A 12,955-nucleotide genomic window follows, 5' to 3' on the forward strand; every position below is an offset into this window, starting at 1 on the left:
TCAGATTGCACTAACTTTTCCCCAGTTCGATTCCATATGAGCGCCGAAAGAATCTCGCTAAGATCTACATAGATCTAAAACCCTAAATACTCTACGTAATATTTTGTTTGGTGGTTTGGGGCTTAGCTTCCTTAGATGTTCTCGCCTCTCGTTGTTGTTGCTGTTGTTGTTGTTTGTGTCGTTGTGGTTGTCATGATGATTTTTGTTCAACTAACTAACTTTAGTATAAGCAGCTTAAAGCTCGAACTTTCGCACTAACCACGACCACCAACTCCAGCCGAACCGCTCCACCGTGCCCCCCTCTACTCCTCTGTTAAGCAGCAAACTCAAATGGCAACTGTTTTTCGTTCTCTTCTCTTCCATCTGCCCAACGCTGTGCACAGACGTCCATCACCTCGACCACGCCCAGAACGCCTGACGGACTGATGCACCTGCATGCCGCCCCCACCACCACGCCCCTACCCCTGCTCATGTCCACCACTGGAGGCCTGTACACGGCCGCCAAGGCCAAGTCGTCGCCAGCGATTGCCCAGCGCCTGGCAGAGGAGGCCAGCTCGCCGTCGTTCCACTCCTTCAAGCTGAACCAAGATCGCTCGCTGGCCGACAAAGATGCCATTGACGTGGAGGTGGACGACCAGGATACGGACATGGATGCCGAGGAGCACGACGAGCACGAGCACGAGCACGAGCACGAGCACGAGGCGGAGAGCGATGGCGATGTAGAGGGCGACGATCACGACGGGGATAACGATAGCTTCAGCGAGCATGCCCGCGAGCTGATCGGCGATGGCGAGGGCGATGACATCAAGGAGCATGTCTTCCCGCTGCACGACAACGAGCTGCACCACGAGATGCACTCCATTGAAGAGGTTCAGCAGCAGCTGCAGCACCACGACGATGATGCCGCACCAGCTCCCGCCGCCGCCGCCGAAGAGAGTGTCAGCGTTGAGCACGAGACGGAGGCTGACGGAGACTCTGAGTCGGAAGCAGAAGCCGATTCGGAGGCCGAGTCCCAGGCCCCTGGACAGGCCAGTGAGGCGCTGCCGAGCTCCACAGAGTCGCCGGCCGCCACCGCCATCGAGGAGCGCATCAAGCAGATTGCGCAGGACTTCCAGAAGATGGCCAGCTCGCAGGAGATGCAGACCCCGCCCAAGGAGGAGGTTCGCCCCAGCATCGCTCTCGCTGAACGACCTGATACGCACCTGCGCCCCAACGAGCAGAGATCATACCCCAGATCGACTCCGACTACTCGAACGCCATGCGGTTCTGGGCAGACCCTGTGCCCAACAACTAGCTTCCCCACTGCATTGGCCTCCATTAGCATACACTAGACTAATTTGTGTGTTTGGTCCGGGCCCACCGACTGTCCCACCCACTGAGGATTGGTTCCACTAAGGAACGAGCATTTTCAAGAGCCGCCGATAACGTCCGAAAATGTCTTCTCTCTCGGACCAATGCGCAGCCTGGGCGGTCCGAGCCCCTGTAGAAATTGCCGATCCACACTGATCATTCCACTAGCATATCGGGCACGAGAGATTAATGGAGCCAAGACACTATTCTATATATAAATACGATATATTGTATGCTTTAATTGTATGACAACCACCACAAAAAAGGAAACTCTTGATTAATAAAAACTACTGAGTAAATTAACAATCAACATATATTATGTGAAAGAATTCCTGTATTTGTATATCACTGCATAGGTTCTGTTTACATGATTGGAACTCTTGATTTGACTGTTTATGCTCTACCAAACGATTCAATCTCTCACTTGAAGGTTTAAAGTAACTGTGAAATGATTTCATCGATAGAAACCATCAAACACTCCAATAAAACTGTTACGAGTGTCAGTAAACCTCTTAGAAGATGATGCTAATCTCGTTCACTCCGTCATCATAGACCATCGTTGGATCCATTCATATTCTGTCTCTGGACAGATCCGCAGACATGCTCGTATTCTATAACGGCTCTGGGGACTTGGCCATGATCAAATCATAAAGTGGTTAGGGGCCTGGGGAGGGGATTTATTTGGTTTAGTCGAAAAGAAGATGAAAGCCAATAATCGTAAATTAGCTGCTCGGGCTCTAAAAACTGAAGTATGTTTGGGATTTCTTTTATTGCAGCAGCCCCAGAGGCGGTCCCCGGCCGAAGCGATCCAGAAAGAACAAATAAATTCGTTGGCAGGCTTACATCACTTGGTTGGGTCGTGGTCGTGGTCGTGTTCTGGTCCCTCCGTCTGTCCAGTCGATGCCTTCGGTGTCTGCATTCAAATCTGCAAATCATCTTTCTTAATTTAAAGATTCGATTCGAGATTTCGAGACGCATACGAAGACGCATCACATCAAGTTTTATGTGTGTCGGTGTCGCTCAACAATTGGATGAAGATGAAGATGGAGCTGCGGCGGGCCAGCCAGCAGCGGCTGTGGCCACAACGCATTAACCAGAAGATCCCCGAGCTGGCTTGCAGACCCAAAGGTACGATAGTAAGCCGCCCTGGCACCGCCCCTGCCCCATGCCCACCTGCTGGTGCTCCATCGTCGTCTCCATCTTCAGCTCCACCTTCGCCCTGACGCAGACGAGAGTGACTTCGTTTGAAGTTCTGTTTTGTTGACTGATGTTGTTGTTCTTCGTGCTGTTGCTGCTGAAAGTGGTTAATGAAAGAAGCACACACAGATACTCGCGCATACATACATGCATTCTCGTATAAGGTATATGGCAGTCGGAGCAGGCAGATGTGAAGACAACCTTGAAATGTATAAACAAGTATAGCAGAGTCCAAAGAACGAATATATAAAAAAATGGTTCTGTTCTCCTCTTTGTGCGAGCACCTCAAGAGCTTGAGGAGCATTCCTTGGGTAAGAACGGTAAGATGAATTTCAAATCTCTGGAGAATCCAGATCCATCAATGGACCCAGCGGCGTAAGTATAAACTCTGACCTAAAACATGGGATATCTTGGCTAATCTGTCGAATGATTCATTGCGTTCAGTGCTTTGCTATGACCCGGGACTGGGCTTTGCCGCCAGTGGACCTTCAGAAGCCCATCGGCTATCTGTGCCACGCCACGCCCATCCACGAAGAGCCCCAGGAGTCCCGCTGCGTGTAGAATTAATAGTTACGTGCCAATAATAAATTAATAATTGATTAATATTAAATTGTATCCAAACTTCACGCCTGATCGCATGCCGAAGCCGAATCCGATCCACGGTAGAGCATAACCCGCATAAATATTCATGGAATGGACAGTTCTGTTGACATAATTAACGCAGATCTATGGTGTCGAAGGAGAAAACGGGGGATTTCCTTTAAATGAAACCAAACTAAAGTTGGGTGTCTTCTTGGAAGCGCTGTTCGGCATCAGGTTAGAACCAGCTCGAGCTGTGCTCCGGCTCCGCCGGCTCCTGTTACTATTATTTAATATCGACTCGTTTTTACATATGTATGTGTATGTACGGCTTTAATTAACACTTGAGCAGTCAGTCCCCCACCAGCCCCTTAACGGGAGTAATAATAAATGTTAATGACAGAGTATTAGATTTATTATACCCGATACTCAAAATGAGTATTGGGGTATATTAGATTTGTGGTAAAAGTGGATGTGTGTAACGTCCAAAAGGAATCGTTTCCGACCCCATAAAGTATATATATTCTTGATCAGCATCAATAGCCGAGTCGATTGAGCCATGTCTGTCTGTCCGTCTGTCCGTCCGTCCGTCTGTCCGTCTGTCCGTCCCCTTCAGCGCCTAGTGCTCAAAGACTATAAGAGCGAGAGCAACGATGTTTTGGATCCAGACTTCTGTGATATGTCACTGCTACAAAAATATTTCAAAACTTCGCCCCGCCCACTTCCGCCCCCACAAAGGACGAAAATCTGTGGCATCCACATTTTTAAAGATACGATAAAACCAAAAACGTAGAATTGTAGAGAATGACCATATCTTTAAGACTGCGGAATCTGAATTGGATCGTATTATTATTATAGCCAGCATCAAGAAAACAATTTCATTTTTTGTCGCCCTGTCTCTCTCTAACACACACGTAGCATAGGCGGCTTTGCTTGTGTTAGATCTTACTATAAAACGTGTATCTCAAAATTTCGCGCCACCTCCTTCCGCCCACACAAAGGACGAAAATCTGTTGCATCCACAATATTGCACATTCGAGAAAACTAAAAACGCAGAATCATAGATAATGACCATATCTATCAGATTGCTGAATCTGGATCAGATCAGATCATTTTTATAGCCAATAGGAACAAATCAATTTGCAGTGGCTACGCAGCGCCCGACGTCACGCTCAGACTGATTTTCTGTCTCTCTCGCACGCACTCTTTGTCGTGTCGTTTAATATTAGCGGCGTCTGCCGGAGGAGAGCCATACTGACTTAGTATCGGGTATAACCGTAGAGTTGCGGTGTCCGCAGCAACTCACAACGTTCCCCCTCGTTAGGCTTCGAATCTATGTTACATGTCTGTCTAATCGATTTGTGATGATAGCTATATAAACGCTGACTAGCGATAGAGCCCAAACATTTGTACAGATTGAGTGAACGGGTAAGGTTGGGTCCGATAGAGACAGTGACATAACACACTGATGATTTCAGATTTGAAAGTATAATTACACATATATTCAACTCAATCTGTTAATAAGTGTTACTACAGATGTAATCGCACTTAATTGACAACCGACAACGCAGAGAACTTCTGTATTTTCCCCAGTCGGATGGAATACAATACGACTAGTATAATCGTAACTATACGAATGTAATGATTACTTCTTCCCAGATCACAATGAAGTTTCTGTTGGTGCTTCCCCTGTTTGTTGCCTTGGCTTCGGCCCAGATTGGCGGATTTGGAGGTGGCCTGGGTGGCAACCGCCTGGGTGGAGCCCTCTCGAATGCGGCCAACAGGGTCCAGCAGGGAATCGCCAACATTGCCAGTCAACTGCCTTCACCGCAAAGCTTACGAATGTGCAGAACTTTGGCGATTTCTTGGTAAGTCTTTCTTCATCTGTCATCACCAGAGAGAGGATCCTTATTGAGATTACTTTCTTTCTCAGGCGCAATCTGGAAAGAATTATCTGTCCGCTGCAGACAAGGCCCTGCACGAGGGCGTCTTCGCTGCACGCAAGAATTTGGTGGATGCCGGCAACGATGCCATTGCCAAGGGCGCCTCCAGCTACCAGCTGGCAGTGAATGCCTTTTCGGATCTGACAAAATCAGAGTTCCTCTCGCAGCTGACTGGCCTCCGGAAATCGTCGCAGGGAGCGTAAGTTCATCAGAATCTAGAATCTTCCATTCCTAAATTAATATCATAATCCGTACGCAGATCGAAGGCCACAGCCAATCGAAAGCTGCCTAGTGTGCCTGCAGGAGCCAGCATTTCCGAATCCTTTGACTGGCGTCAGAAGGGAGGCGTTACTTCGGTGAAGTTCCAGGGAACTTGCGGATCGTGTTGGGCCTTTGCCAACACCGGAGCCATTGAGGGCCATATCTTCCGAAAGACCGGCACCCTGCCGAATCTGTCCGAGCAGAATCTGGTCGACTGCGGTACCCTGGAGTTTGGTCTGAGCGGGTGCGATGGTGGTTTCCAGGTGTACGCTATGTCATTCATCAATGATTAGCAAAAGGGCGTGTCCAAGGCCGATGGTTATCCGTACATAGACAACAAGGATACGTGCAAGTACAGCAAAAGTCTGTCGGGTGCGCAGATCACCGGCTTCGCCACCATTCCGCCAAAGGACGAGACGCTCATGAAGAAGGTGATTGCCACTCTGGGTCCCCTGGCCTGCTCCCTGAACGGCCTGGAGACTCTGCTGCAGTACAAGAGCGGAATCTACTCCGACGAGAAGTGCAACGAGGACGAGCCGAATCACTCGGTTCTGGTCGTGGGCTATGGCTCGGAAAAGGGTCAGGATTACTAGATTGTCAAGAACTCGTGGGACAAGGTTTGGGGCGAGGAAGGCTACTTCCGCTTGCCACGCGGCAATAACTTCTGCGGCATTGTCCTCGAGTGCACCTACCCCATAGTTTAGTTCTACTAAAATTAGTCCCAGCTTGTAACTAAACGAGTCAATAACAAAAATGTACGAATACGAACTTCCCTCGCTAAAACTCTATATTGATCTAGAGCTATCTGTTTACTTGGGAAATCAGATCTCCTGGATCCTAGACTTGCATGCCCAACGACAGGATATACCTTAAAGATGAAACCATTTCAGAAATTGAACGAATATATAGCGATATTAATTTAATAAAATGAGAAAACATGAGCCACACCACTAAGTTTTGGACTGAGGCTACTTTTATATAGATTCTTGAGTAAACCGCAGATCTCTTGTGCTGGCAGCTGTTACTGTCCAATGTTGTTATTGCCGCGTCATACGCGAATATTGAGTTTTTGGTTTTTAGAAAAACTAGGATATTCCAAGAAACTAAGCAGGACGACTATCCATACAGTATAATAGATGTGCCAGTTCATGCACCGAACATGTCACAAGCGAACTTTTCTGGATGAGATCCCAGACTAACGCGACTAAGATCGCGACTAACGCCGCGACATCATGAGCAGCCCATTCATACGCACGCCGAATCAAACGCAGGGCTTCAGCTTTCCAGACGAGTACATTTTACAGAGGACCTATGTACCCTACTCTTCGTCACAAACCGTAGTCGTATCCGATCTTTTCCACTTGTTCATTTATTAATGCTAAGCTAAAATCATCCTTGCTTTATATCCTTTATCGAGAAAGCTATCCCAACTACAAAAAGGCGTGCACGCCGAGATAGGTTCACTAATAGCGGAGAAAACCAAATGTTTTGATTGGGGAAAATGTCCTTAATCCTTGATAAAGACTTCATTAAATTAGGGACATTTTTTCGACCACAGGAAGCCGTCTACGCCTAGATCGGCCCAAAAATATCCAAGAAAACTGAATATCCAAAGCAAATAAGAAAAGAAAGCAAAGAAATAACAAAGTATCAGGGACAGATTCTAGTCAGGGCGGCTATGGCATGACCCGATTGGGCCTCAAATAAGAGAGAAAACATGATATATATTTTATTCGATCGGCCCCGAAATAAGGAGAAAACAAGATATATGTTATATGTCTGGGGAAAAATATCCTTAATACTTGGTCCTTGATAAGGACTCCATCACATCAAGGATGTTATTCCGAACAACAGGAAGCCATCGCCATGACTAGATCGGGCTTCAAGTAACGGAGAAAACAACAACTCTAAACTTGCGACCGCTCTAATTATCAAAATAATAATAATACAATAAAAATCAAAAATAATAATTATACAAAAAAATTATTGTCGGCGTGGCTGAGAATTCTATCTAGCTAGTAATATTCGACGGAATATCAAAAGTGAGAATATATATAATATAACTAGAATTCGTCAGTGTATTTACGTATAATTTAAAAATGAGACGGTATATTTACGTATATAATGGTATATTTTGTCAATTTCATTCAATCTATTAAATTTCATTTTCAAACGGTATATAAAAATCCAATAAAAGCAAGTATTTAGAATAGGCCAGTCAAGGCCAAAATTGATTCATTAAACGGATCAAATTATGTGGGCAGGGCTGAGCATTCTATCTAGCTAGTAATATTCGACGGATTATCAAAAACGAGGAATATGTAATATAGAACTTGAATTCGTCAGTATATTTACGGCATATTTTTTTAATGAGACGGTATATTTCTGATGGTCGGATTGGGTACCATCCCTAGTTTGACAACAATAATAAAAAATTACAAATTAAATAAATTGGGCAAAAAATTAAAACGATATTAGGATGACAGGGGAGAATTCATGTGCAAATCAATGTACTTGCCATGAGAAATGGCGACTGTGCGTCATATGGAAGGCCAACGAGCAGCATTTTTCCTGCAGGTGTATTTTGGACAGCGGAACCAGCGCCAGCCCACTTTTGAGAAAGTGGGGCGTTGTCACGCTTTGCAAATCCTAATCTCGAGCTTCCTTCTTCCAGAAGTACTCGATAGTGCATGTGCATAGAGTTTAATCCAAAGAGCCCCCCCCCCCCCCCCCCCCCCCCCTCAGGGTCATTTCGCATTTTACCAACCAACACACGCGCACAGCCAAAGTCAACCTCCTAATCGTTAATACCTACCCGACTAACGACTAACCACCATGACGAAGATATTATGAATGCTGTAGAAATCTCTTTTCGGTAAGGACGTGAAGATTGTGGACTGCGAGACCTCATCCTCCGTGCAGCAGGAGGAGGTGTTGCTGATCAACGGCGTGCCTGTCAAGTTGGATGGCATCCCGGCGGACGATGTGAGGCCATCAAGGCAGCGCTGCTCGATGCCAGATGCCGTCGGTGGAGCATCTGAACCAACTATTTTTCGCGCCGGCCTGGCTCAGCAGCCCATCGAGGTGAAACGTCGCTGACAGTCAAGTCTTCCCTTACGACCACCGAGAGGTGCTGGTGTCTCGCAATGACAGATCCTGGATGAACGCACCGTGGAGACCAAGGAGCACTTCAATCATCAGTCGCATCAAAAGGAAATCTGGCGTCCCATCAAACAGCACTCGGCTCTGGATCGCGCCACTCCCGAAAACGCACTCAAATATGGAATGAATTCGAATTCCACGCTGGCCTCGCAGGCCACCGACTCTCACGACCGTCCGGCGAATGCTCTGGGTCGTCAACTGAATGAAACCTTCTCGAATGCTTCGCTGATGTCCTCCAGCTCGGCCATAACCGGCTCAGATCAGGTGATTGCTCCGTTTCATCCACCACAGTTGGCGACAAGAGCTCGAATATAAGCAGCTGCGACTCCGCCATGACGGCCTCTTCCACAGCGTCTCCCATGAGTGCGCCCTGGTCGCATCCCCGCGACACTCTGACAGACTCCATGTACTGTGACATTCCCAGCTCGGCAGATGAGCAGATGCAGTCTCCATACTCGTAAATTAGACGCGAAGTCATATCCGTGATTGCTTTTTCTAATCCGTTTCCCTTGCAGAACACCCATCTGCAAATCACAGAGCCATGCGACATAGTAGCCGTTGATTGCCAAACACCACCAGCTTACGCCAAAGACATGCCCAAGACCGGCAACCTGGACTCGCCTGGTCAGCCTGCTTACCAACAGCCAGAACAAAGAATTTGAGTTCACATTTCTGGTTTGTGGCCGTCTGTTCCTGCAGCCGCAAGAGCTGCTTTTGCGTATCGTAACAAGTGCCAATCAAGACAGGATTACGCTGCTCCGGCTGCTCAAGCAATGGCTAAACGTTTGCCCCACCGACTTTCGCAACGAGGCACTGCTCCAGAGTTGGACAAGCAAAAAAAAAGACGTGGCATTGGCAGCCTTTCTAGACGATATTTCTCATTCTCAGGACCAGCGGGATGCAAGGGACGCACACAACTGCAGTATCTGCTGGCCAAGCAGTCGTCGGGCAGCTCTCTGGACGACAAAGCAGTATTAAGTCATTAAAACGATTCGCCGCCAACGTCTACAAGATGGACAATGTGCTCAACAATTGCAGCAAACCCTTGGAATTAGCCCACCAATTGTATGCCATCGAGTATGCCTATTTATCGCAAATACGTCTGGAAGAATTTGTGGAAATGCTTGCCAAGGGCGAACTGAAAACGTGCATGTTGCAGACCAAGGCAGGCACCTTGGGCTCCAATTGCATCAGCACGTAACCATCGGCAGCTATGTGCAGTGGTTTAATCAGTTGAGCTATCTGACTGCCACGGAAATAATAAAGGTGAGCGTAAAGGTGACATCATATTATCGACTGTACACCAATTACACTTATTTTATATCCAACAGCTTGGCAAGAAGTCCCATCGTGCCCAAATGATTGACTTCTGGGTTGAGACCGCTCTGGAGTGCTTCAACACGGGCAACTTCAACAGCCTTATGGCCATTCTGACGGCCCTTAACTTGACTGCCATAGCTCGTCTCAAGAAACTGTATGTTCCTTTAACTCTAGGACTCTATGACAAACAAATAATAATATAAAACTCATCACTTTTAGTGGGCAAAAGTGCAGACGACTAAATTCGAGGCTTGGAACATCAAATGGATCCCAGCTCGAACTTCCTCAACTATCGGTCGACCATGAAGGCAGCCGTCTGGCGCTCGGAGCGGGAGATGGCCAACAAAATCGAGCGTGCCATCATACCATTCTTTTCGCTGTTCCTCAAGGACCTCCATGCCATAAACGAAAGCCACGAAACAAAGTGAGTAATCCTTGCTCGTGACCACTGAATTGTAGAGAATTAACACATATATATACTATTAATACAGATTGGCCGACGGAACCATTAACTTTGAGAAGTGCCGACTCTTTGGCACCCAATGAGCAACTTTTTCAAGTGGCAACGGCTGGACTGTCCCTACGAGCAGGTGGCAAACGTGGTGGCCTATTTGCAGAAGCGGAAGCCCTGTCGGAGAATCTACTGATGAAGGCCTCCTACGAATGCGAGCCGCCGGACAATGCGAGGAGAAGGATCATTACAAAACGCTGAAATCTACAAAGAAATCGAACACCTAATCATTAACGACAATCCGCGGGGAATGACAGGAACCCGAAGACAATGCAATTGCCTCGCACATCTTTTCTTGCATTTCCATGTAGCGCAGAAACCGTAACAATAATACTTTAACACAGCAATAGTAGTGGTTATCTGTACTTAAGCTTAAACGATGGTATATTTAAATTGAAATTGATTTATATATACAGTGATGGCATTTAATTAGAAACATCAAAAATATTCATACAAATTACTAAAGTAACCTTTTAAAAGTTGCATTTTAGGCGTTAAATACAACAAAAATACATAATTTTAAAACCTCTAACTCATCACGATTGTATTGTTCTTGGTCCTCAACGAATGGTGGCAAACTTCTGAAAATCCACAGTTCCGAACTTGCCGAACGGATCCAGGGGATAGTGTTTGCCCTCGACGGGGGCATGTATGCGAATCTGGCGCATGTGGGTGTCTCGGCCGTTCTGATGATTCGAAATGACTGCGATTTGCAGCATGAATGTGCGTATGGACTTCACATTACCGTCCTTGATGGGCACTTGCACCCAGCCGGTGGGCTCTGTCAGATCAAGTACTTGCAACTCCTGAAGATCGTTGAAATTAGTGCCCGATCGGAGATACGCGATGGTGTGTAGCTCTCGTCCAGCTTGTAGTCGGTGTAGATGTAGATCTGGCTGATGTTTGTCCGCTTGTGGAATTGAATGTTGACCAGGTGCGCAATTGTCCGTCTGACTGCCAGTAGGTGTCCATGATGTTGTCCGGAGCCGCTCCACCCGAATCCTAAATATCAGATATTTCAAAGGAATGCAACATACATAGGCTGAACGGGGAAGCTCTTACCGGCTTACAGGAAGACAGGCTCCATACAGCTTGGGCGCCAACCTCGCGCACAAGTCCAAGTCGCTCCTCGGCCAGCGGATCCTCATCGCTGGTTGGGGGTGGATTGATTGGTATGTCCTCATCCATTGAGGATGTCATGATTAGCGCAGCTATTTTTAAGTCCGTATTTTATTCCTATTTACTTTAGTTTGTTTTGATTTTCAGTTTGTCAACACCCACTTCCAGCACTACTCTTCGACGCAAATCAGCTGTGACAAACAACGGCGTGCACACGCGTTTTCCAACACTCTCCCTTCGCACATGTGCGACTTTTGAATAAATAGAAAATTAAATAAATAGAAACGAAATGGTGCGTAAACTCAATTTCCATGAGCAGAAAACTGCTCAAAAAGGTGGACTTCATTACCTGGAAGGTGGATAATAGCGGCAAGGAGAACAAGATCTTGAGACGCTATCACATACAAAAGCGTGAGGACTATACAAATTGAGTTCCCTCAGCAAGACTGCATCAGCTTGGACACTTGTTTAATTGTATGTGCATTTACAGGTACAATAAACTATCCAGGAAATTCGCGAACTGCCGAGCAAATAGCGAAGCTAGATGCGCCCCTGAGACGGCGGCCAAGACATCGGCCAGTCACTTTTGCCGACGCGCCTGCCCGTAATCATGGTAAAAACGTAAGTGCTTTCCCTCTAAATCCATTTATTTTATTCAATAAACATTTGGTGTGCTTGCAGTTCGAATGTCGGAAAACCTAAAAAAACGCCACAGACCTGATCGAGCACGGCCATGTTCGTGTGGCCCCGAAATGGTCAAGGATCCAGCCTTCCTTGTCTCCAGAAACCTGGAAGATTTTGTGACATGGGTGGATCAAAGAGCACGTGCTGCGCTATAACGATATGCGGGACGATTTCCAAATGTAAAAGCGCTGTCGATTTACCTTTAAGATGGATATTTTTTTAATAAAAGTAGAATTACAAACACGAATGGCGTTTTGTTAAATAATCATTTTCAATAACTTTATTACATTTCATATAATAATGTTTAGATCTCATTAACATTATTCATTAATATGGAGCCCAGTCACGGCAAGGGGCGTGACTGCGCCTACCCACGCATTCATATACATTCGTCTCATTCAGACAGAATCAGAATCGTTCCGTAATGGCGGTTCAAGGTTGAGTTGGTTATGCCCCCTATTAGTTTCGATCGACCGCCTCTAATAGTTTTCAGTTACAAAATAGGGCCCGGTCTGGCTTCGAAATATCATTTAAAATCAAGAGTTTCCAGCAGAGTAAACTGCACAAACTATACATAATAAGGGCTTGCGTTGACAATCATCGATCGTTCATTTGTAAAACAGGGTGAGTGTAGGGTTAGAGACTGAGGTGAAGGTGAAGGGGTGCACAAACGTTGAGCGGTCTAAAAGGGTGCTGATCGGATGCGACTTCACAGAGTTAAAAGTAGTCAAGTCGATGGCAGTTGCCGAAGTCAATTCCTTGCTGGTGCCGCAGTCGAGCAGGACAGGGGCTAGACCCAAATCAAAGGGGAAAATGCATGTGCAGATCG

The 12,955-nt window shown here is 46.5% G+C and overlaps 2 protein-coding genes and 4 pseudogenes across 2 annotated transcripts; 5 read left to right on the forward strand and 1 right to left on the reverse strand.

Annotated features, from left to right (window-relative positions):
- The first annotated feature begins 425 nt into the window (after nucleotides 1-425).
- LOC117195081 (stress response protein NST1-like) lies at nucleotides 426-1,331 on the forward strand. Its single transcript, XM_033399745.1, has 2 exons — nucleotides 426-938; nucleotides 1,029-1,331. Exons 1-2 carry the CDS (start codon nucleotides 426-428, stop codon nucleotides 1,329-1,331), a joined length of 816 nt encoding a protein of 271 aa, XP_033255636.1.
- A 1,056-nt stretch (nucleotides 1,332-2,387) lies between these two features.
- On the forward strand, nucleotides 2,388-3,108 carry LOC117195082. The gene is made up of 3 exons (XM_033399746.1): nucleotides 2,388-2,478; nucleotides 2,894-2,922; nucleotides 2,992-3,108. Exons 1-3 carry the CDS (start codon nucleotides 2,388-2,390, stop codon nucleotides 3,106-3,108), a joined length of 237 nt encoding a protein of 78 aa, XP_033255637.1.
- Nucleotides 3,109-4,776: 1,668 nt separating this feature from the next.
- On the forward strand, nucleotides 4,777-6,049 carry LOC117195098 (annotated as a pseudogene).
- A 2,106-nt stretch (nucleotides 6,050-8,155) lies between these two features.
- On the forward strand, nucleotides 8,156-10,615 carry LOC117195083 (annotated as a pseudogene).
- A 134-nt stretch (nucleotides 10,616-10,749) lies between these two features.
- On the reverse strand, nucleotides 10,750-11,523 carry LOC117195084 (annotated as a pseudogene).
- Nucleotides 11,524-11,619: 96 nt separating this feature from the next.
- LOC117195085 lies at nucleotides 11,620-12,373 on the forward strand (annotated as a pseudogene).
- The last annotated feature ends 582 nt before the right edge of the window (nucleotides 12,374-12,955 follow it).

Source organism: Drosophila miranda (assembly GCF_003369915.1).
Source record: "Drosophila miranda strain MSH22 chromosome Y unlocalized genomic scaffold, D.miranda_PacBio2.1 Contig_Y5_pilon, whole genome shotgun sequence".
NCBI classification, from domain to species: domain Eukaryota; kingdom Metazoa; phylum Arthropoda; class Insecta; order Diptera; family Drosophilidae; genus Drosophila; species Drosophila miranda.